Here is a 26,106-nt window from a genome sequence, read left to right on the forward strand (position 1 = left end):
GGGGGTCTCCATATGGACTCTAACCGGACGGAATACATACGCTAATGTGAATCAAGGGTAAATGTATTACTCCTGTCCTCTGGTGAATTCAAGCTACCACTGTGCAGAAGAAAAAACTGTGAAAACACATTTCTTCAACACTGTTTTTTATTGTATTTTCGGAGAGTTTTCATCTGCGGCCTTTCTACCCCTATTATACCTATATGGAAAACGACAATGTTTTTGGAGATATAATTGAAATGCTGCAATTTGCCAAAAAGCGAGTTTTTTTTTTTTTTTTTTGCAATGTGTGGATAGGATTAGCCAGAATTTCACACTTTGCTGGTAAAATCCAGCATTTTCGCATTGTGGGGCTTTATCCTAATAAATGTGGGTCTTTCCTCTCTGAAGCCACGTGTTGTGGAAAAGCATCTATGTTCACAAAAAATATTGTAGTATTCCAGTGTCAAGACAATGGTGATATATTAAAAATCCATTTATTTAACCCAGGAATTAAAAGACATGCTGTGCACAACCAGACATCCTACAAACAGAATATCGCCACATGGCGAGCTCGCCTCTAATGCGTTTCAGTGTGATACCCCTCAGTCCTTAAAGGGATTGACCACGGAGTATTAATTTACTTACCTGGACCTGGGGTGCTTATGATGGACTGTTGTCCTGACACTCGAATACCATCACATTCTATCTTTTAGCACCTGGTATTGGAATATTATTTCCTTGCACTGACTTTTTTATGGACATGTGTGATTTTTACTAACATATTGTTGTTTGATATGTTTTTTGACAGTATTTTCTGCATATTTTTTGAGCCAACAGTGGCTTCAAATGGAATAGTAAGTCCTTAGGGTATGTTCACACTTCGGAAAGCTTTTCCGCCATGTGACTTCTATGCGTGGCAAGCCGCGATGGGATGTCAATGCAGTGCGTTAGCATTCCATCGTGGCATTCTATTCCTGATTAGGCCCGAATGAATGAGCCTAATTGGGAGTGATTCTCAAGCCGCTGATGCTGCGGCTGACTCAGCCGTGAATTCCACGGCAAGATAGGGCATGTCACTTCTTTTTTCCCATAGCTAGTGGAAAAAAATAAAAGCGGGTGGCTTCCATTGAAGTGAATGGGAGCCTTTTTTGCAGGTGGATTTTGAGGTGGATTCCATGTCAAAATCCACCTGCAAAAAAACTCCATGTGAACATACCCTTATACATCTCCATATAGTTTGATCCATTCCCGATGTCGGCTAAAAAAAATAAAATAAAAATAAAAGCGAAATCTGCAACATAAAAATTAGCTTTTCCCCCAACGTGTGAAATGAATTCTCAAATTTCTGCAAATTGCAAAGTCAATTTTTACACAATTATTATTTGAAATGTATCATTTTTAGCTTTTAATTGGATATTTGTGAGTTTCCAAGTGAATATTTTAAAGTTTATTTTTCAGTATTGGACATCTATTTTTTAGAATGAATTCAGCCTTTAATTTCCGAGACAAAACTTCACAGTACTAAAAGCTAAAAATATAAAACCCGCCTTACTAAAATAATGTAGTGTGACATAAACCCCCCTAAGACACATAGCATAATGAGGGTATACACAGGACTCCAGTGTCAAACATTCCCGCTAGACCTGGCTATATACCGTAGGATACTCCGGCCAATAAGATTTGTAAATGACTGTAATATTAAGGACTCAGACACTTGGCTTGTATTAGATCTTTTTTTTAATTAACATGTGCCGTCTGTCAAAAAAAAGTAAAAATTTCAGACAGTTTTTGTCACACACAGTTTTAGTGCCGTTGGCTCGTGGGCTTTTCGGGATGGATCGGGGAATGGGAAATGAGCACAGTGCAAACACTTGGAACTGCGTCAGAAGTGTCTGCCAACTTTCTAATGTGCTCTATATCCTCCGCCAGGTTAAACCGGTGAGTTTAAATGAGGGTATTTTAACATAGCATTGGTATGTCATTCTTCTTCCTTAAATAAAACTACTGCTCATACTGAATTGCCTTTGGAAAAAATATCCAAACTCTATAAGGTAATTCAACATAAGAAAGCTTCATCCGTATAAATAGGATGAGAGGGGTTTTCCACTTTTTGGAAGGGGGGAGGGGTCAGTCTCAAAGTCATAAATATTGAGAAATTTGGAACTTCATATGAGAATATTTTTGTTAAAGGAGTTGTCCAGACCTGTAGCCAATCTTCATACAGATGACCTATACTCAGGATTGGCCATCGGTGTCTGATTCCCCGCACTGATCAGTTGTTTCAGGGTCAGTTCACACTGAGTTTTTGGCAGCGGATTTTGACGCAGAATCTGTCTCAAAGTTTGCTACCAAAACCGGCTCCCATTGACTTCAATAGGAGCCACTCGCTTCTTTTTTCCACTAGCTAGTAGCGGAAAAAAGAAGCAAGATGACCCTTCTTGCCGCGGAATCAGCCGTGGCGTGAGGCTCCATCCCAATTAGACCCATTCATTTGAGCCTAATCCGGAGCGAAATGCCACGACGAGATGCATCCCGTTGCAGCTAGCTGCGCCAAATGTTAACACACGGAATGCAAATTCCGCCATATGAACATACCCTTACATACCTCTGAGTGCTGGAGCTACAAGGGATTGTCCACTCTATAGTGGCCATGCCTACATCCTGCAGGGAGTAGTAGCCATGATGCATTATTCCCGAGATGAGTGTCGCACAGCGGGAAGCACCTTCTGCTATTTCATGAACATTTGTAAATTGCAGGGATTAACCAGAATCCCATACACTTCTCAGGTAATGTAAAATATGTAAAATGAAACGTTTTATGCTGCGGCATTCCTGCTGTGGCCAAAACACTGCGTTATTGCAACATTTTTCAGCTTTAGGCTAAGGCCCCATGATGTTGAACACAGCTTTAAAACGGCAGCTTTTTCCATTGAGGTTTTGCTGTGCATTCCTCTGCGTTTTTTATTCCCTTATTAAATCTATAGGGAAAACGCGAACATTCAAAAATGCACGTGTTTTGGAAAAGTCAGCTTTTTTGCAGCTGTTTTGTTCCGCAATGTGGGAATGGGATTAGCCATAATTTTATTCACTTTGCTGGTACTGTAAGAGTGCATTCACACAGAGTTTTGTGGCGTTGATTTTGCCACAATAACTTGAGTAAAGAATCAGCACTGAAAAACAGACTCCCATTGAGTTCAATGGGTTCCATCTTCCGCGTGGAATACAATGAAGTCAATGGGTAAAAAAGCCTCCCATTGATTTCGATGTGTACCACGTGGAAAACGGAACCCATTGAAGTCAATTGGAGTCTGTTTTTCAGTGCTGATTCTTTACTTTGGCAAAATCAGCACCACAAAACACACAACAGGATAGAAGTAAAATAAAGCAAGCGTTCTGCTGCGTTTCCACTGCTTTTCTCTTTAGGGTGCATTCACACTGAGTAAATTCTAGCTTATTCTGAACGTAGAACACGTTCAGAATAAGCGGCGTCTAAAGCAGCTCCATTCATCTCTATGGGAGCCGGCATACGAGCGATCCCCATAGAAATGAATGGGCTGCTTCTTTCACTCCGAGCAGTCCCATTGAAGTGAATGGGGAGTGCCGGCGTGTACGCTCCGGCATGAGCAGAGCTTGCCGTATACGCCGGCACTCCCCATTAACTTCAATGGGACTGCTCGCAGTGAAAGAAGCAGCCCATTCATTTCTATGGGGAGCGCTCGTATGCCGGCTCCCATAGAGATGAATGAGCGCGTAAAAACCAGATCCCATTGATTTCTATGGGAGCCGGCATACGTGCACTACCCATTACAATCAATGGGAGGCTTTTTTCCCTATTGCTTTCAATATGATATGTGATTATTCCTGAACTATCCAATACTTTTTTTGTTGCAGTAAATACCAAATTTGTAAACTATTTTCCAATGGAGCACAGTCTCCATATACTAACTGGTTGTCTTCAATGAGAATCACTGAGCTTCTTTCCATGCTTAGTAAGGGCGGGTTCACACCTGTGCCCGGTCTCTGCTTTGCAGGTTTCCGTCTTCTGCTTGAGAAACTGGATAGGGGACATGCAGGACTTTGTGTCTGGTAAAAAAAAAATAGTTTCGCCATGGAGAGGCAGAAGGCGCTCACGGGCAGACACTTTGCAAAGCCATTCAAGTGAATGGGTTTGGAAACTGACCGCTGGGTTTCCGTCTCCTGTCCAGTTTCCCAGGAAGAAAATGGAAACCTACAAAGTTGAGACCAGGCGCAGATGTGAACCCACCCTATGCTATTTTACAGGGGTTTTCCAAAACCTCTAAAAAATTACATTATCAGGATGTACTTTACTTATCTATTACTATTCTAGTGCTGCAACAGTGACGTCTCTGACTACCTCACAAGTTGGTGACAGTACTAGTCATGTGGGGTAGTCAGATATGTCTTTGCTGCAGCACCAGAAACAAAGCATCGGAGAGGCTGCTCTAAAACATTCGGAAGTAACAGGTGAGTAATGATTTTTACTTCTAACATTCCCTGTCATTAGCTAATTTTTGTGCACTCTCGGAAAACTGTTGCACAACATTTTGGTCACGGCAGAAACTTTGCATCAAAAAAATTCTGCATTTTACATTACCTGCAAAGTAGATGGGAATCTGGCTAATCCCATCCACTTATTGCAAAAAAAATCTGTGGTGAGTGTGAGTTGTTATGGTCAATGCAATAATGTCTTCTCCCTATCCCCGACTCCAGGACCCCAGGACTATACATTTGACATTGTGTATAAAGCAGTCATATAAATTGTGCATGCGATCTGTATCTGATATCTGTATACTGCCTCCATATCCCCAAAATGTAATCCGCACCTCTAAATCAATGGGTCAGATTTTGCAAATCAACAACCTAGGAAAACCTGAATCCAAGATATTACGTTATGTCTCAGCTTCTTCTGCACCACCTACAGATGCGGCAAGGCTGACATGTTGATATCATCCATATATATGACTGTGCTTTCTGAAGTTACATAGGACTGCAGGTAAACCCAGGACATTATCATACACAAACAGTTAAATCCACCCCTCTATATCTGTGAATATAACAATATATTGTACGTGTTACGTGTATATTCAGTGTTTATTATTTGTGCATAAAATTACCCGAATTTTCACAATTCAATACACAAAGGCCCCAAACACAACAAAGCCATTTGGTGTGAAATAAACTGCAAATCGAGGATTTCAGAAGGGGCTTCAAACACCTTTCCCAGAGCAGACAATTCTGGCCCTTTCCTTTATCTAACCTCCTGTTTTCTCAGCACCTTGTAAGCTGTGAAAACACCAGTTTATCACCTCCTTCTATCTTGTCACCTATCAGATCAATCCTCAGCCCCCCTAGAGACCTTCCCTCACTATCTAAACAGTCACCAGGCCTTTTGGCTGCTCTGGATAGCAAGCTGTGATCTCCATCTTCTGGATTGTCAATGTGAGCTCAGCCATACTGCTACCGTTCCTTCAAACAAAGAAGGATTGGCAAAATGTATTAAAATTTAAAAAAAATCACATTTTATAAGAGGAGCCCCGAGCACGAGTTACCAAGCGTCATAAGTAAAAGTGTGAAATACGTCACGAAAATATATATAGAAATCTAACATCACAGTTCCTCTTTATAGTGCTATAAACAGGACAGCATATAAAAGATAGAAAAGAAATAAAAATGTAATAATTCAATATAAAAATATTATGACATACTGATATAATATTAATAATGATACAGTATTAAGAAAAATTGTTAGCACTCACTCTCTTTACCTATCGAAAGCTCAAACTGTAAATTGTAAAAAAAAAAAAAAAAAAAAAACACGAAAAACACAAAACCCCACCAGGACCAAAGTGCTGCAAGGTGATAGTGCGAACCACCGAGCCAAGTATAGAAACATTACAGAAACCTGCTCATTTAATAAAAAAAAAAATAATATTTTTATTAGACCTATTATTATAAAGATTTGTACAGCAGTAAAGATTTTAACACATTTAAAAATAAAATATTAGTGACCTGACCTACAGGCGTTACATTGCAGAATATATTGTATGTTGTAAGGGAAAATAGATGTATAGTGTATGGGATATAGTGTAGAGTCTATGTGACTGTAGTGACTGTAGTAGTTGTATGGTGTATAGTATATAGTGTAGAGTCTATGTGACTGTAGTGACTGTAGTAGTTGTATGGTGTATAGTATATAGAGTAGAGTCTATGTGACTGTAGTAATTGTATAGTGTATAGTGTAAAGTGTATGTGACTGTATATTGTATAGTATATAGTGTAGAGTGTATGTGACTGTATATTGTATAGTATATAGTGTAGAGTGTATGTGACTAGTAGTTGCATAGTATATAGTATATAGTGTAAAGTGTATGTGACTGTAGTTGTTGTATAGTGTATAGTATATAGTATAGAGTGTAGAGTATATGTGACTGTAGTAGTTGTATAGTGTATAGTATATAGTGTAGTGTATGTGACTTTAGTAATTGTATAGTGTATAGTATATAGTGTAGAGTGTATGTGACTGTAGTAGTTGTATAGTGTATAGTATATAGTATATAGTGTAGAGTATATGTGACTGTAGTAGTTGTATAGTGTATAGTATATAGTGTAGTGTATGTGACTTTAGTAATTGTATAGTGTATAGTATATAGTGTAGAGTGTATGTGACTGTAGTAGTTGCATAGTGTATAGTATATAGTATAGAGTGTATGTGACTGTAGTAGTTGCATAGTGTATAGTATATAGTGTAGAGTGTATGTTACTGTAGTAGTTGCATAGTGTATAGTATATAGTGTAGAGTGTATGTGACTGAAGTGACTATAGTAGTTGTATAGTTTAGAGTCTATGAAACTACTTCACTTACCACTAGTATGTGCTGATAATGTTAATATTTTGTGATTATTATGTTGAGATATAATACATTCTATGTTCTATTTATGTAATTTTTTTCTCATAATTGACTAAGTGTCTCATTAAATGTTAAATATATTATACAAATCTATAGTATTGCTCCCTGTGCTGTATATTGTAGCGCTCATAAAAATATTTGCTGCATTTTAGATGAGAAGGCTGTTCAATATACTTATAATATTAATAATACTAATAATAATGAGAATGTTTCCTGATATACAGGATGATATAGAATAGAATGATATGTTACATGCCATGTTATATTCATTTTGGCTATGATAACTGACTCCTATATGTCTTGGATATATTATATTGTAATAAATAAAAGGAAGTTAGAAAGAAAGAAAGAAAGAAAGAAAGAAAGAAAGAAAGAAAGAAAGAAAGAAAGAAAGAAAGAAAGAAAGAAAGAAAGAAAGAAAGAAAGAAAGAAAGAAAGAAAGAAAGAAAAAGAAAGAAAGAAAGAAAGAAAGCTGTAAGTTGTAGAAATGGATGACAAAGCTTCTATCTCTTCTGGTTGATCCATGCATTGCTGCTCTTATTTTTTTGTTTCTAGATAGATTTGTTTTTTGCTGGATACACGCTTACTTATTCAATGTTTTAGGTTTATGAGGAACCAAACATGATGTGCTAAAAATAATACAATATAATAAATGAAAAATAATAAATAAAAAGTTTGAAATATTAAAAATGGCGTTAAGATAGGAGCATTTATTACAGCTATGGAATAATAGTAATAATAAGATCAGTCTAATATTTAGACATCTCATTACAATAAGGAATACTAATTCTGGGAGGGAGGATGGGAGGGGACATGGCAATGACTCCTCTGCGGATATTCGGGATAGTTGTAAGCTTCTGCCCTGCCTACACATTATCTCTTCATATTACATACCATGTAGTGACCTGAGAAGTGGAAACACACGTTACCCCACTAATGGGGCATTAGTCACTAAGTCCCATTAGGACACATATGTGACTCCAAGCTCACAGCGGCCTGTTAATGGTAATCTGTGATTTACCAGGAGTCATAAAGCAAATCCACAGAAAGTTATGTCTGTTCTCAGTTAAACCAATGTCATGTCACTTTCTCTGCCGCTAGAATTTTATTGGACCAAGTGCAGAGGGGGTTGGGGAGGGAGTCTAAAACTAATAGCCCAGATGATATGAGGACAGGCATGAAGGCAAGTGTGCAGAATGAATACATTAAGAAACTACAAAAAGTGACCATAATGGATCAGACAATATACAAAAAATTCACATCTATAACCTGACTACAGGGGTCAATGTGCTGGGGTAAAGCTAGGATCTATTCCCATGGCCAAGTTTCTGGGTCATGCGGTATCCATGATGTGTGAAAAAAAATCTATTTTTCATGTTTTGCTTAGTCTTTACAGACTTGGTTCACTGATTGATGTGAACGGGTCCATGAAAAAAGACAAATCCCAGATAGATTAATGATCATAGCAGTCACGTGAGTACAAAGCAATGTAGAAAACCATATAAAAACTCCATTGTTGGTGATTTCATTGAATAATAATAATAATAATAATAATAATATAATAATATTAATATTATGTCATATCCAAATTTTGTGCACTTTAGGGAGAAATACTTATTTAGAATGGGTCGACTTTTTAAAAAATTTATTTACTAGAGTCTACCATGATAAGATGGCACGGGGGGGGCCATCCACTGGACCCTGAACTATATGATTATTTTTCAGACTCCATTGTGACTTGTAGACACAACAGCAACTGTCATGTGACCAGGAGTTGCAGTGGAGTCCGGGCCTATCCAAGTGTTATTGATTGTTCCCTGTTATCAGCTATTTTATTGTTTGGTAAGGTTAACAGTATGGCTGACTGTAGAAAGTGTTGTTTGTTAGATAGATACATTTATAGGGATCAATCTGAATGAGCGAGTTTATAAACAAGGCCCCATCGTGCAGACCCTAAGGGTTCATTCACACGGAGGAAAATGGTGAGGAATTTGGTGTGGCATTTCAGCGCTGATATTCCACACCAAATTCTTCACTATTTTCCTCCCTTAGACCAACACATCGGACCAAATGTTATTGCAAAGTGTCTCTAAGACTATAGGCACTTCATATACCTGAATGTAACCCTTTACAGTAAGCTTCTTCAACCTGTGGCACTCCAGCTTTGGGAAGCCATGACTCCCGGCATGCTGGTGGTTATTATTCACTGATATCTTGGAGACATCTTGTTACTTTAATTTCCGATACCGAAACCTATGTGTCTTGACATTGTAATTCCTCAGCAGAGGTGACGCACATAGGGCAGATATTACCAGAGGACATATCATACAATGCAGCGTGCACATTTCCCAGAATGCACCATTATGGAGGTCTCTGACTTCCTGAAGCATCTGTATCAGTACAAGTAGGGTCAGCTTTGATGTGTCGGGACTAGAGATTTAATGACTTCACAGATTGGCTTAACAGCTTTGGCCAACATGAGAGTAATTGACTGTGAAGAGAAAATGTTTTTTTAAGGGTCGGCTTATTTCCTATTAACCTCTGAACAGATGACACCATTTACACTAATATATACTATAGACTTATGGGATACGGCTTGATCTATGGATTGTATGACCATATCTATCTATCTATCTATCTATCCCATGAACACTGTGGTCTACATATGTACACTACATGTCGTATATGATATTACTGATTTACAGCACCACATGTGCTTCTTTTTTCACCCATATTATTTAAAGCCCTATAATCCCATAAAAATAAGGACATTAGTAGAGTCATGATGGTGATATAATACTATAGTGTATTAGTGAGGATACTTACTCTATATTATCTATTATCTACTCTATATTATCCAATATAGAATATAAATAAAAACTGACCCATGACATTGACCAAATTCTTCTATTTCTATAAATTGAGTATACAGGTATCAGTTAGGAAATTGAGACAATTGTAACCTTTTCATAGCCTACACATGAAAAGCTCCTGCTTATAACCATATACCAAAGGTGTAAGTATAGGAGGCTCATAGGTCTAGTCAAACCCAAGTCCTGGGGGCTCCATAGGTCCCTCTGCCCTATATGAGATGACCAATGCTATACATGATACATAGGTTATAGCTGAGGGTGCTGTTACAGATTTTGCAGAAGTCCCAGGAACTTCCAAAATAAGCCTCTGACTACTTACAGTAGATATTACAAAGGTGTTGTACCATGGAGCGACTTCTTACAACTCAACTACAGGTGTGAATTATCAATATTGTATCTGTGTTTCAGTATACAGATAATCCATGTAGAGACTATAAAGCCAATATTTCCAATTATTTATTTCTCATGATTTTTACTAATATTATGGAAAAATGCAATTTATTTGCATATATATATATATATATATATATATATATATATATATATATATATATATAATAAAAGTTTGTAAGTTTGTTATATAGCAATAAAAGTATAATATACTCCAATATAATACTGAATTATATAGTGATACAAATTTGTTACAAAATAATACTGAAATACTCGTACGTAACATACAGTTATGTATTCCAGTAGTATTTTAAAATATAAGATGACTTCATGCATGAATATTTTATGCTATTGTATGTGTCTTTGTCAAATGTTTCCTTCCCATACAGATGAATCATTAGATAATATAGTGTGTATAATTTCTACAGCCTGACCCCATATTCCACATTGTGATCGCTAAAATTTGGTGAATTTAGTTTGCTGCATCTAGAATTTACATTCTGATATAACTATTCTGGGGAGTAGCCTTCATATAACAAATATAATATTTAATAGTAATCAAATAATGCAAAAAAATAAATAAATTGCTGCCCACATTGGAACACGGGTTTGGCTACCTCAGAGGTGAATAGAATTGCATGTATGGGGTACGGCATCAGGTGCTAAAATAACATTTTGGGGGTTACACTCAATGCAAAAGTCAATGATCGATATCACAGATATTACATAGTGTATCCACAAAGTATACAAAAGTGTTAAAACCCAACAACTTTTATTGCAATGTGATCAGATCATTACTTATAAGATAATAAACCTATGTACAGGCATGGCCTCTGTTGTTCCTCCTGGCACTGAGATCATTGTTACTCATGGAATAATCAGTAATGAAGCCTATTGTCTGCTACAGTCTCTATTAGTGTGTATTTGTATACTACTCTTGTAATGTATCCATTATAATCTATTCAACCTCGCTGTCCCTACTCTTGTATATGAGCAGTTTTCTAATACACATCTATTACATGAATTTCATTTACCAGCTGGAATGATTCAGGTATTAGATAAGGAATTCCGATTCTCTAATGCATTGATGTTGGAAGTGTCACCTACAGGTTGAGGCTCAATCACATCAGTCTTCATTAGGTTAGGCTCTGTTCACACCACATTTGAGCATTCTGTCAGAAGTATATACTGATAGAAGGTGATGGCTTATGACATTATATACACATACAGTGGCATATAGTACATGCCTGTGCATATATGTAGGATGTCTCTGCATAAAAAAGCACAGTCCAAAAAGTATACCGCCATATACCAGCCTGACATATACCAGCAGGTTACATTTTAGGATATGGGACCCTATGGATATTGGCTTTTTCGATACATACACCAAATGTACCTTAAACATGGTACAAACAGAACCTTGGCCAGTCCTACCGAGTGATAGCGAATTATATCAATATATGTCAGGACTGTCAAGTGGAAATCGGAAATTGGTAGAAAACAGTCGCTTTAGTTGTCAGATTGTATGAAGGAAAACATTACACATGTGACACTCTTATGAATAGAGAAATGTGTCCAGGTAGCATCAAAAATAGGGACCACAAAATGTCAAAAATAGGGACCCCAAAATGTCAAAAATAGGGACCCCAAAAGAGGGATAAGGAGAATTACATCAAAACAGGGCCCCAAAAGAGGGACACTTGGGAGATAAGAGCGGTGAGTTTTCCGGCCTGCGCACCCCTTATTATGTGACGTGCCCCCTTCTTTAGTACACTACATCTTCTCTTACCTGCAATGTCTTTTTTCCTCTTTAGAGCCTTTTTCTCTGTCTCTTGAGACGTTCCACCTGATACCCCATATTCTTCATTGATGCACCCCGAGCCGTCAACCAAATTTGGGCTGCTGCTTTCTATTTCTCCAGAGCTCAAGCCCAGTTCGGGGTTCAGTCGCCTCCGGGCTTCTGTAGCTGGAAAGTGCCAGTCTGAGTGATGAAACGTGTGATGCTGTTCTGCGTACAACCTCTCCTCTCGGGGGAAGCTGTGGGGTGCTGTCGCTAGGCATGACGCAGAGAAATCTGAGTATGCCGCATAGTCCGGTTTCTGATGAAAGAAAGATACTTGTTGGTAAGGGTGCAGGGGAGACGTCGAATTCAGATCCCCTTGCGGATTCCGCATACAGCCCCAGAGGGGGGCACCTGAGTGGCTGCTTCTCATACAGCTACTTGCTGATGGATCCATGGGTAAAAGTGTTGAGTCGGTCACTTGCGCCAGGCCGCCAATAAATGTCCAGATCCAAGAAATGCCAAAGTTTCTTCTTCAGTAACTTTCAATGTCTGGGCTCCCAGTGCAGAATCAACAGTCTTTCATTCACAATACACCAGCATCTTCCCCGCACACGTGTGCTGGCCGCTCTGACAGGCTGTATAGTATTGTGCTGAAAAACTGTGTTGTACTGTATATCCAAAGGGGGGCAGATCCACTGTTTAAATACTATGCAGGGAGAGAGAGTGACAAGTTTGTGAAGTGAAATATGAGAGAGGGGAGGGAGGGGTTAACGACACACATTGCATCCCTCCAACCAAAGCAAACCAGGGCTACTATTAATCATCAGTAACCTTATATCCGCATCTAATGGGATTTGCAGATGCAGACTTTTTTTTTTTTTTTAAAGATACATTGTCTGTGCTACGAAATGGACAAAACTGCAAACACAGAAAAGGGGTCTCTTTTATCTCCCCCTGAAATTCTGCACAGAAATTTTTATTGCACTGTTAACAAAATTCTTTGAATTTAAAGGAAGGGGGGAAAAAGTTGTGCAGCTTGGTCCTCCGGATAGTAGGGGTCAAATCTGGACAAACAGGCAATATGGCAACTTAACCCCTATAGGACTAGCAGTATATGATTCAAGATACTATAGAAGTAGAGGAAGAAAAAAAATGAGTACAGTATGTATAATAAATATATATATATATATATATATATATATATGTGTGTGTGTGTGTGTGTGTGTGTGTGTACGGTATATATATTGTATATACAGCATATACTATATACACACTGTATATATACTATAGTAAATATATGTGTGTATGTGTACAGTGTGTATATATACATATACAAATGCACACACACATACTCATGTATATATATATATATATATATATATATATACATACACACACACACAGTATATATAACTAATATATCTTGAAGAGTTGATATATAGTTTATATCTCTTTGAGATGACCACCCAAAATTGAATTGAAAGAGATCTTCTATAGAGAGGTCATCCCAAAAATGTGACCAATAAGCATAATATATAATAAAAATGAAATTCTGTCACAATGTATTTGTTCTGGATAAGAAAGTGGTCTTATTATAATGGTGGTCTTTTGGAGAGGTTCCAATATACATTACACCTGATACTCATTATATGATTTGAAATTGAAATGTATATATATAAATATATGTGGTATATATATCTACCACACACAGTACAAGTATAGCTCTAGTACCTTAGGGAGAGTTAATATTAACCACTAGAGTCGTAGCTGGGCTTCTTGTCACCTGAAACAGCGATTCAGTTTGCTGCCCTAGCCCTGCGCTAAATAACCTGGCCAAGGCAAGGTGGCAAAATGTTCTGCCAAGCCCTATCCACACCCCAGCAACGCCCCTGTAAAGGCTTTTAGAATTTCACACAGATATTACAATTTTCCATTTATTACAGTTACAAAAATAAGATATAAACATGGATGGATAGATATATAGATAGATAGATAGGAGATAGATAGATAGATAGATAGATAGATAGGAGATAGATAGAGAGATAGATAGATAGATAGATAGATAGATAGGAGATAGATAGATAGATAGATAGATAGATAGGTAGATAGATAGATAAATAGATAGAGATATATTAGATAGATAGATAGATAGATAGAGATAGATTAGATAGATGGATAGATAGATAGATAGATAGATAGAGATAGATTAGATAGATGGATAGATAGATATATAGATAGATAGATAGATAGATAGATAGATAGATAGAGATAGATGATAGATAGATAGATAGATAGATAGATAGATAGATAGATAGATAGATTGTGATATATAAATCAGGTTTAGCTAATGCCCCTTCTTTCTGACTTCAGTTCTTCCAATGACATGGTTACACATTAGGTTAGTTTTGCTTGTGTCTTTGCCTGTAGGATCTTTTGACCTTTAAATCTTTTGGGCCCAATGTACGGGGCTCTTAAACAATACAAGTGGTCACTATGACACAATACTCCTCTTAAAAAACAGTTCTATTCGTCACTACTGAGTCTCTTTAACATAACATATTCCTCTGGTTCCTTTAATATAGATCCCATTATACTTATTACATTGTTATTATTACTACTGGCCCTTTAATACTTATTAAATAATACATTTGATATATCATTATGGACCCTTTAATAGTTAGGTTTGTTTCTATGAACTTCCAGCTAATAAATTTGTCCTATCACAAGTTGGCCACTGTAAATACTTGGAGCAATACAGCACATGTGTGGGCCACTTACGTGGATCGGAAATAATAGGTGCTTGTGCACATGCGCAGAGGCCACATGGCGCTTGCACAATTATCACTGTGCTTAGGAGTAACCCATGCATGTGGTCATGTCCGAGCACTTGACCAATTGATGAATGATGTAAATTGGCACGTTTTGTTTTCCCATGTTTTCATTGCGCATGTATTGTATCCTCACTATATAGTCATAATGACGGGTGTTATTATTGAAGATACCGTTTGTACTATAATGGACACATATGTGTTAGTATATGTTATGGAAGTTTCCCTTTGTTAGCACTTTACTATTGGCATTGCTATATATAATCTGTTTACACATCAACATACTGTTTGAGAAAGGCTTATATATATGGGCTGAAATGTCACTGTATTTTGGGGTTAATAAAGTGCCCAAACTTTTCCCACTATTTTTTTGGTGTGCTGCCTATTTTTTTTTTTTTTTGTATTTGGCGCAGGTATCCGACTCTACCACCTGTCAGTCTTTGTTTGGACGTACTAGATAGATAGATAGATAGATAGATAGATAGATAGATAGATAGATAGATAGATAGATAGATTTATAGAATGATAGAGAGACTAGCAAAGACTTGGCCCCGTAGCAAACTTTTGGGTTGGGTCCACCCCCCAACGCCATAGTGTCCCATTTCCTAGCCCCAGTATTTCACTCAATTTACATACACTATAATGTGCCAAAGTGGCCTCCAAATAGTATTGTATCCCATAATGGCCCCTCCACACAGTATAATATTCTGTAGTGGTCCCTACACATAGTATAATATCCCATAGCAACCCCTGCACACAGTATAATGTACCATGGTGGCCCTCACACAGTATAGCACCCCATTTACATGCACTATAATGTCCTTAGTGGCCCCTCCACACAGTATAATGTGCCATAGTAGCCCCTCTACACAGTGTAATATCCAATAGCAGTCCCTGCACACAGTATAATGTCCCATAGCGGTCCCTACACACAGTATAATGTCCCATGGTGGCCCCCACACAGTATAGAGCCCCATTTACAAACGCTATAATGTCCCAAAGTGGCCTCCACACAGTATAGTGTGCCATAGTAGCCCCTCTACAAAGTGTAATGTCCCATAGCGGCTCCTGCACACAGTATATCTTCATATAGTGGCCTCTCCATACAATATAATGTCACATAATAGCCCCTCCACACAGTATAATGTTCCAGTGGCCTCTACACAGTAAAATGTCCCATGGCGGCCTCCATACAGTATTATGTCCCATAGTGGCCCCTCCACACAGCATAATGTCATCTAGTGGACCCTCCACACAGTATAATGTTCAATAGCAGCCCTTCCCCCTAGTATTATATCCCATAGTGGCCCCTGCACACAGTATAATGTTCCATAGCAGTCTCCATACAGTAAAATGTTCCATAGCGGCACTTCCACATAGTATAGTGTCCTACAGCGGCCCCTCCACACAGTATTATGTCCCATTGTGGCTCCAAGTTACAGATCCTGCGCGATAAGCAAATTCTTTCTCTTATGGGGAGCACATGTGAATGGCACACATTAAAATTCTAGGGTCTGGCTTCTGACCAGCTTCTCACTCTTTAGGGCATAGATCAGAAGCTATCTGTCTATTTTGCACAGTCTACCCTGCTGAAGAAGAGAGCCACTCCATTAACCCTGACCTGTCTTCTGACACATGCCTCTGGAAGCATCTTACCCTGGAAGTTATGGACAGAGCACCATATGGCGGCACAAAGACTGCCTATAACTATAGTACAGAGCTACAGGGACTTGCATGTATGTATGTATAGCATACAGTTCACATGCCTCTGCCATGTTCATGAAACACCAGGGTGGATTTATTGAGACCTTATTCAGGTAATCAAGGTCCATCCATGAAACTTAGTCAGTATGTGGGCTGTATCTATTATTATTTATTTATTATTATGCTTACTTATATAGCGCCATCATATTCCGCAGCGCTTTACAGACATTGACAGTCACTGTCCCATATAGTGTTCACAATCTACATTTCCTATCAGTATGTCTTTGGTGTGTGGGAGGAAACCTGAGTACCCGGAGGAAACCCACAGAAACACGGGGAGAACATACAAACTCCTTGCAGATGTTGTCCTTGGCAGGATTTGAACCTAGGACTCCAGTGCTGCAAGGCTGCAGTGCTAATCACTGTGCTGATCACTGAGCCCATGCTTGCTGTATTTACAGCATAATAGCTAGTTATCATCAGGGGTGTAGCTATAGGGCAGGGGTCCTCAAACTGCGGCCCGCGGGCCACATGCGGCCCACCAAGCACTTCTGTCTGGCCCTGCCAACAAGGCCGGCAGGCGTGCATTTATAATGAAGCTCCTGAGGAGCTCGGGCCAGGCCATGGAGCGCACTTCACTTTACCTATTGGAGGGCACCGCTCCCGATGTCTGTGCAACCTGCTCTGCCTCCGGCCCACTGTTTAAAAAGTTTGAGGACCCCTGCTATAGGGAGTCCCTCTGCCACATAAAATATACCAGTACTCTAGGTCCCATTATTGTTTTTGTATAGGTACCCAGTACTTTCAGGTTACCCCTCTGGTTATAATGCAGTGAGCTCCTGAATGGTCAAATAAGTATTGTACCAAATGCAGCTATGTCAGTAGCTCACTATGATGTAATACATCCATTAACATGCCCATGTTCAGTCCAGGAGATTCTGCCCCCACATGGACTGTGTTTCACGGATGGAACACAGTCATTTTTATTAAAGGGTGCCCATGCATTCCTATGGGAGCGAGGTATTCAAAACTAGGATTCGAATACTATTCGCTCAACGCTAGTAATCATCAATTAAAAAGTGCCAGAAAACCCTTTTTGGTATGTTCACATAGCGGAAATAAGCACCAATTGAACCTATTTTGGCTGACATGGCATTGGATCCTAGATCCCGGCTGGCCACCCTAACCAAACTGGTGGCAACAGGAAAATAGCGCCGGGGGGGCCTTAATGCCTGCTATCAGTGCGGGTGTCTGGCGGCTATGGCAGCTGCTCAGCTCCTGAGTGACCGCCATATTTAGATACCCCCACATTCATCACACTATAATGGCAAATGTCAGGAAGTGGTTAAAAACAGACAGACAGAAAACTGTTTCATCCATTTGATTTTTTTTCTATGGTGTGCATGTGGCCTAAGGACTTAATTACACAACCATGACATTTCTCAAGGCTCTAACGTCTCTTAAAGGCAGACATTTTTGATGACCATTTTTCATTCATTATGTCTTTCTATTTTTGAAGGTGGAACGTTATCCATTTAGCGTCCGTTTTAACAGACCATTAAAAAAACGAAAGAATTTAATTGGTCTTTCTTTTTTAACCAAACCCACTGATCCATTTTTAATGGACATAAAACATGCATCAATCCATCTTACATCCATTAAAAATGGGTCCATTGATTTCTATTGGATCCGTGTGTTGTGAAAATGGACAATGATAAAGCATCTCTGTTTTTAATGGCCATGAAAAATGGTTAATCAAAAATATGGCTATGTGAATAGACACACTGAAATCAGTACGTTCACATGGCCATTTGGTGTGTGAATACAGCCTAAGATTATCATGAGGGCTGGTGTGCCAAAGGAGCCAAGACTGCAACCAATTGCTGAAATAAAGGTCAGCAGCATTTAGTTGAGCACTTTGCCTCTAAAGCTACATCCACACAACTGAGTGTACATGCCGAGGCAGGGGCAATTTTATAGCACTCAAATGACACTTGGATGACATGTGCGTGTCATCCGAGTGCCTTCTGTCCTCCATTGACTTCACTGGAGGTTCCGACCTCTATAATCATTGGAACGGAACAGAGCATTGGACCCTTCATCGGAAAAGCCTTGGCCTTGTCTATACACCACTCTCCTCCATGGAAAGTTGAAGAAAGCAAAAGGGAAGCGGGGCCCTATCATGGGTCAGGTCTTTCCAGCTAGACCTTTACCAATTTCTGACATACTGATAGGCATATATGTATAGGTTAAATCATATTAAATCTTTTATATTATTACTAAGATCAATATATTTCTGTATAGTCAGAATAAGATAGAATATTAAGTAGAAGGTCTTATGTGTACTTTACATTCTACCATGGTCCTTAAAGGGGTTTTCCAGGCAGAAAATCGTTTTGTTTTTAGAAAGGTGTGCTAGTAATGGGTTAATAAGTATACTGATATACCTTTAGCAGTGTTTGGAGTTATTTCTGGGTGTCTACGGTTGCTGTTGCATCCTCTGCTTCTATTTACTTGCTGTAACTTCCATCCTCACTCAGCCCCCTCCTCTCTCACTCCATTACACTCCCCATCCCTGTCTCACTAGCCTAGTGATCCTGCCCATTACTAGCCCCTCCCACCCTCTCCTGACTCCCTAACCTAGTGATCCTGTCCATTACTAGCCCCTCCCATCCTCCCATGTCTCCCTAACCTAGCAATCCCACCCATTACTATCCCCTCCCACCTAGTCTCGTTAGCTAACCTATTCCGCCCACTACTACCAGAGAAGAAAAGGAGGGGGAGTCATTCCCGGACACAGGAAGGTTTGGTAAGCAATAATGGGAGGTGGGGGAGAGTAATGGTGAAGTTCCATTTCGGAAGCAGTGAAACAGAACGTCACCAGATTATCAGAAAGTGTCCCAGGGATATGGGTAATTATAGATTTTTTTTAATTGAAGTAAATTAGAAGTTAGGTGGGGGAAGGGGGTTTAATTTAGGGGTTAATTCTTAGTTTATTCTGGACAACCCCTTTAATGTGCCAGAATCTAGAACTGCAGTAAATCCTGATATTTCCAGTTAGTCATTTGTATCAGTAATTCTGTAACTTTAGTCATGTCTTCTAATTGTCTGCTCAGCATTATATTATATTGCGCTCTCTTTTTGTGTCAAGCACGATCAGATTACCACTAGCGGTATTTCATGTCATGTAGCAATACCGCACTTTATGCTAGAATTACCTAAATGATCAGAAATCTAGTATTACTTATGAAATCTGAATTGTGACTTGTTTCCAAGTCTTACATAAGCAGAAAGTTAATGTCCTTTTATAATTGGTGACATCACTGCTCCCATTACGGCAATATAACTTTAAGAAGCCAGAACTAGACATAAGAGCCTTAATAAAAGCAAATTGCGATTTCTAATATGAACTTTTAAAGTTAACTCAGAACCTGTATTTGGATCTTTCTACTATGATAGCAAAGGAAATTCTAAAAAAAAATATATTTTGTGGGTATAAGGCAAAATAATCTGCAAGATTCTGGCTGTGAGTCATGTGAGGTCATTATTAATACTGAGGACAAATCCCAAAGGATCCCAAATTCCTTTATTTTTAAAAATGCATTGAACATCATAAAAAACACGTTTCCCAATATACCATTAGGGAATTCTGGGCCTCACATTCAAGACTAACCCCTATTAGCCTATTAGCCAGCCCAGAGAACAGACTGGCTAAATGGAACTTTTTGGAGTATCCTGTATACGTTACGCTGCTTTCACATTACAATTTTTTTTTTGGATCCATTGGTCCAAAAAAACCTGATCCAATTTTTTGCTGAATGGAAAACTTCATGCCTGTTCTTTATTTTATCGTTTTATATAATGTAATACTTTACCTCTCCTGCGGAGGCAGTGCAGGGAAACTGAACACACACTGGTAGATTCCTTTTCATATAAAAGTTGTTCACTGGAGATCCCAGCAACAGAATACTGTTTCCCATCTGAGAACTTTTTGAACTCCTTCTCCACATTCACAATACATGAACAGCGAATGTTGGGTTGGCTCATAAAAAAACAAATGCAGTAAAATATGAAACAGTAGCTTTTCCACCAAGTGTATGCTCAGGCTCAGGCTCATGCTGAGGCCACATGTTGTGGAAATGCTGCTTTTTTTGTTGCAGATTTTGCTGCAGTTTTCTGAGCTAAAGTCAAAAATGGCAACAAGAGGAATGAGAAATATGTAGGAAGCTCTTATACTTCTCCCTTCTGCCAAATCCACTTCTTGCTAAAAAAAAAAAAAAAAAAAAAAAAAAAAACGCAGTAAAATCAGCAACAAAAAAAGCAGCGTTTCAGGAAAATGGGGCCTCAGTGTAAACATTGTTAGGAAGCAGTGAAAACACCGCAGAAAAAAATGCAGTGTTTTACTGTCACTGTAAAGTGGACGGGATTCTAGCAAATTCCATTCACACATTGCGGAAAAATATGTGCAGCGAACACGCTGCCGATCCAAAACCATTGCAGTTTTGGAAATCGCAGCATGTCAGTTATGCCTACGGAAAAGCCGGCAGTTTCCCTATATGTGTATTGAAAGCAGAAAGACCGCAGAGGAAACCTCTGTTGACTTTCTGTGAAAAGTGCTGTGGGAAAAACTGCGATGCATTGCCGCCGGGGTTTTTACCACACTGATTTTTTACGACATCGGGCCTTAGCCTCAAAGAGCTTTTATCCAATTTATTGTTTGGGCATCAGTGAATTCTTCCATTAGTGTACATTGTCTGCTGGGTCTGGCATAGTTTGACAATCATCTTATGTCTTGATTGAATAATGTACAGGTTCCTGAATGACTTTTGACAACTGTTGTCTGGGATCACAACAGGTAGCCACCCATAAGTTCTCAGGAATGGCTGGGACCAAGTAAGTATAATTGGCATCATCTGCTTTTTCATGGAAAGTCACTTTTATAGTAGTCCACTATCTCTTCTGAGGATGTGACATCACAGCTGTTGGTTGTGGTTTTACAGATATGATGTCATTTCCTGAGAAGATGAAGTGGACCTCTCCATCATAGTCCCAGATAACCCCAGGGGTGTAACTACCGGGGCAGCAGAGGTAGTAGCTGCCACAGGGCCCTGAACATTAGTGGGCCCAGCGGCAGACGCTATCGCTGCAGATTTCTTTGTGTTTTTTTAATAGCCCATTACCTGCTGGAGTAACTCCAGCAGGTAACAGGCCCTATTTACTTACCGATCCTGACTCCAAGCAGGAGCTTGGATCGATAATTAAGGCCGCAGGACTGTGAACCCCACAAACACTCTCATTATACTCGGGGGGTCTTTTTAGACCCCTGAGTATAATGATTGGAGGGCCAGGGGAGGTATGGGAATATAAAAAAACACTGTTACTTACCTCTCCTGGCTCTGGAAGACTTCAGTCCTACTTCATGATGTCACAGACCCATGAGAGATAAGTAACAGTGTTATTTATGTTTGTATGCTCCCCTGAGTCTCGATTATTATACACTGGGGTCTGAAAAGACCCCAGAGTATAATAATTGTTCATGGGTGGTAGACAATGGGGCATAATACTGTGTCCAGGGGCCACTATGCAGCACAAAGTACCACACGGGGGAGGATTAGATACGCACCTCTACACACAATTCACGCTGGAGGATTAGATACGCATGTCTTCACATAGTACCACTGCCACAGGATTAGAAACGCACATCTGCACACAGTACCACATGCTGTAGTATTAGACATGCGCGTCTGCACACAGTTTCACACACAGGAGGATTAGATACGCGCATCTGCACACAGTACCATACGCCGGGGGATTGGATACATGCATCTGCACACAGTACCACATGGCAAAGGGTTGGATATGCATAACTGCACACAGTTCCACACACCTGAGCATAAGATAAGCACGTCTGCACACAGTACCACATGCCGTAGGATTAGATATGCACGTCTGCACACAGTTCCACACTCCAGAGAATTAGGTATGCACGTCTACACACAGTTCCACACTCCAGAGGATTAAATACGTGCGTCTGCACACAGTTGTACACGCCATAGGATTAGATACACACGTCTGCACACAGTACCACATGCTGTAGGATTAGATACGCGCCTCTTCACACAATACCATACAGGGGAGGATTAGATACGTGTGTCTGAACACAGTACCACACTTTGGAGGTTTAGATACATGCCTCTGCACACAGTACCACAAGCCAGAGAATTAGATACACGTCTCAACACACAGTACCACACGGGGGAGGATTAGTTACGTGCATCTGCAGACAGTACCAAACACCAGAGCATAAGATAAGCACGTCTGCAGACAGTACCACATGCCATAGGATTAGATACGCGCGTCTACACACAGTTCCACACTCCAGAGGATTAAATACGTGCATCTGCACACATTGTGCACGCCGTAGGATTAGATACACACGTCTGCACACAGTACCACATGCCGTAGGATTATATACACGCATCTACACACAGTTCCACACGCCATAGGATTAGATACGTGCCTCTTCACACAATACCACACAGGGGAGGATTAGATATGTGTGTCTGCACACGGTACCACATGACCAAGGGTTAGATATGCGCATCTTCACACAGTTCCACATGCTGAAGGATTAGATACGTGTGTCTGTACAAAGTACCACACGGGGGAGGATTAGATACAAACCTGTTCACTCAATACCACACAGGGGGGGATTAGATACGCACATCTGCACACAGTTCAACACGCCGGAGGATTAGATACACATGTCTTCACATAGTACCACCGCCAGAAGATATGATACACACGTCTGCACACAGTATCACATGCTGTAGGATTAGATACGTGCATCTACACACTGTTCCACATGCTGTAGGATTAGATACACGCCTCTTCACACAATACCACACAGGAGGATTAGATATGAGCATCTGCACACAGTACCACACTTTGGAGGATTAGATACATGCCTCTGCATACAGTACCACACACCAGAGAATTAGATACATGTCTCAGCACACAGTACCACACGGGGAGGGTTAGATATGTGCATCTGAACACAGTACCACATGCCAGAGGATTAGATACGTGCATCTGCACACAGTTCTACACGCCAGAGGATTAGATACATGCGTCTTCACACAATACCACACACCGGAGGATTAGATACACGCCACTGCACACAATACCATACGGGGGGAGGATTAGATATGTGCCTCTGCACACAGTTCCATATGCCAGAGGATTAGATATGCGCGTCTACACACAATACCACATGCCGGAGGATTAGATACATGCCACTGCACACAATACCACATAGGTGAGGATTAGATACCTGCGTCTGCACACAGTACCACATAGGGCAGGATTAGATACCTGCATCTGCACACAGTACCACATAGGGCAGTATTAGATATATGCCTCTGCACACAATACCACACGCCAGAGAATTACATACGCATCTCAGCACACAGTACCACACGCCAGAGGATTAGATAAGCATGTCTGCAAACAGTACCACATGCTGGAGGATTAGATACGTGCCTCTTCACACAATACCACACGGGGGAGGATTAGATATGCACATCTGCACACAGTACCACACCAAGAAGGATTAGATACTTGCGTCTAAATCATTGATCATTTTACACAAAACTCCAAAAATGGGCCAGACAAAAGTATTGGCACCCTCAGCCTAATACTTGGTAGCACAACCTATAGACATAATAACTGCGAACAATCGCTTCTGGTAACCATCAATGAGTTTCTTACAAGGCTCTGCTGGAATTTTAGACCATTCTTCTTTGGCAAACTGCTCCAGGTCCCTGAGATGTGAAGGGTGCCTTCTCCAAACTGCCATCAAGAGATCTCTCCTCCCCCACAGGTGTTCTATGGGAGTCAGGTCTGGACTCATTGCTGCCACTTAAGAAGTCTACAGTGCTTTCTCTCACCACCATTTTCTAGTGCTTTTTGAAGTGTGTTTTGGGTCATTGTCCTGCTGGAAAACCCCTGACCTCTGAGGGAGACCCAGTATTGAGTATTATCTGACAGAATTGCAGGGGTGCCAATACTTTTAGCCAACACTGTGTGTATATATATATATATATATTTTTTTTTTTTACAATAGTGAGACCAGAATAGTTTATGATAGTTTTGTGATAAAGACCAATATATTTTGATTGCAATTTTGTATCTTCTATATTGACACTATTAAATCCCGCAATTTGCTATTGATGCCTTGCATAAGACAACATTGTGCACAATCCCTTTTTTTGTTCTTACGGGAGCTGTCCCAGCATTGTACAGATCATACCGTTTACTAGTAGCAGATTTTTTTTAGCATTGTTCTCTGTAACGGATCAAAGGAGAGAGGGAAATCCTCTGACATGTGGTAATAGCAAGCTCAATGACAAGGATCTGGGTGTATTCTCCTCCTGGGAACTGAACCTGACACAAGTTTCCGAATATGACAATAGATATTGTAGAAGAAGTGCCATAGAAATTCCATAATCATAACTATTATCATAATACATCCAATGCAGTAGCATTTATAACAGGATACACAGATATTATCTCCACCTGGTCGGGTTCACTGGTTGAAATTATTAAATGGAAAAAAAAATTCCAATCATTGTTTCTTTTATATTGACATATAAATTACTATAGACTGGAACACTCGAATAATTCCAAAAATCTAATGCAAACCCTGTTTTCCCGAAAATAAGACACCCCCCCCCCCTTCACCTTCTGGATCACATACAACCAGCAGTCATGCCGGCGCTCCGCTAAGGAAGCATCAGCATGATTGCCGATTGTTCCCCGCTCCAGCCGCTGCATAAGACATCCCCCGAAAATAAGAAAGGTCATATAATTCGTTTGATAATTAATTATAAGAAACTGTCTTATTTTCGGGGAAACAGGGTATATACAGCATAAATTACGGCTAATGGCACCAAAAATTCCCTTCTGATATCTCCCATATTTGTACAGCAGAGTGACGGTACAAAATCAGGAGCTGAACCTGCTCCATTGACAGCTTGTTGTCAGCTGACACGCTGCTTCAATAGCCAGAAACGGGATAATTTCAACCCTGGCAATTTAAGGGGGTGTAGTCGCACTGGGGCCCAGGAGCCAAAGGGTGCCCATAAGCACAAAATCAGTATTGAGATTTCAGCTTCCATCTGGTCCATAAACCAAGGAGACCACAGATTACCCTAACCACAATAAGGTGGATTAAACTCCTTAGAACACGTAACGATCAATATCAAGAATTCAATGTAGGGATGAGGTAGGGGGCCGTGGACAAAAGATTGCACCGGGGCCCACAAGACTTACCACTGTGCTGCTTCTAAGTGTTTAAACCTATACAGCAATTAGGGGCCTAATATAGGATTAAAAAAATAAAGGTTTTTCCCAAAAAAAATTTGCCCGTTCTCACGGCGTAAGCGCGCCGCTCATTTAGACCCGTAAGCGAGCGGATGTGTTTTGAAGGGCTCGCGTGTACGGGTCTAAATGAGCGGCGCGCTTACGCCGTATGAAGGGGCCCATACACTGAATATTGAATGCTGTAATAATGGAACACTAAAAACAAAACCCAAACATTGTGAAGGTGTTATTTTT

General features: G+C 39.8%; 1 protein-coding gene and 1 long non-coding RNA gene across 2 annotated transcripts in view; one reads left to right on the forward strand and one right to left on the reverse strand.

Moving 5' to 3' along the window:
* MEOX1 (mesenchyme homeobox 1) overlaps positions 1 to 12,641 on the reverse strand; it is a 34,907-nt gene extending 22,266 nt beyond the window's left edge. The window contains exon 1 of the mRNA XM_075278755.1: positions 11,963 to 12,641. Within this exon, the coding sequence (XP_075134856.1) occupies positions 11,963 to 12,410 (448 nt within the window). The 5' untranslated portion in view covers positions 12,411 to 12,641. The remainder of the gene's footprint in view (positions 1 to 11,962) is intronic.
* LOC142208670 (uncharacterized) overlaps positions 1 to 26,106 on the forward strand; it is a 656,266-nt gene that overhangs the window by 266,926 nt on the left and 363,234 nt on the right. The window lies entirely within an intron of this gene.

Source organism: Leptodactylus fuscus, chromosome 6, assembly GCF_031893055.1.
Source record: "Leptodactylus fuscus isolate aLepFus1 chromosome 6, aLepFus1.hap2, whole genome shotgun sequence".
Lineage (NCBI taxonomy): Eukaryota > Metazoa > Chordata > Amphibia > Anura > Leptodactylidae > Leptodactylus > Leptodactylus fuscus.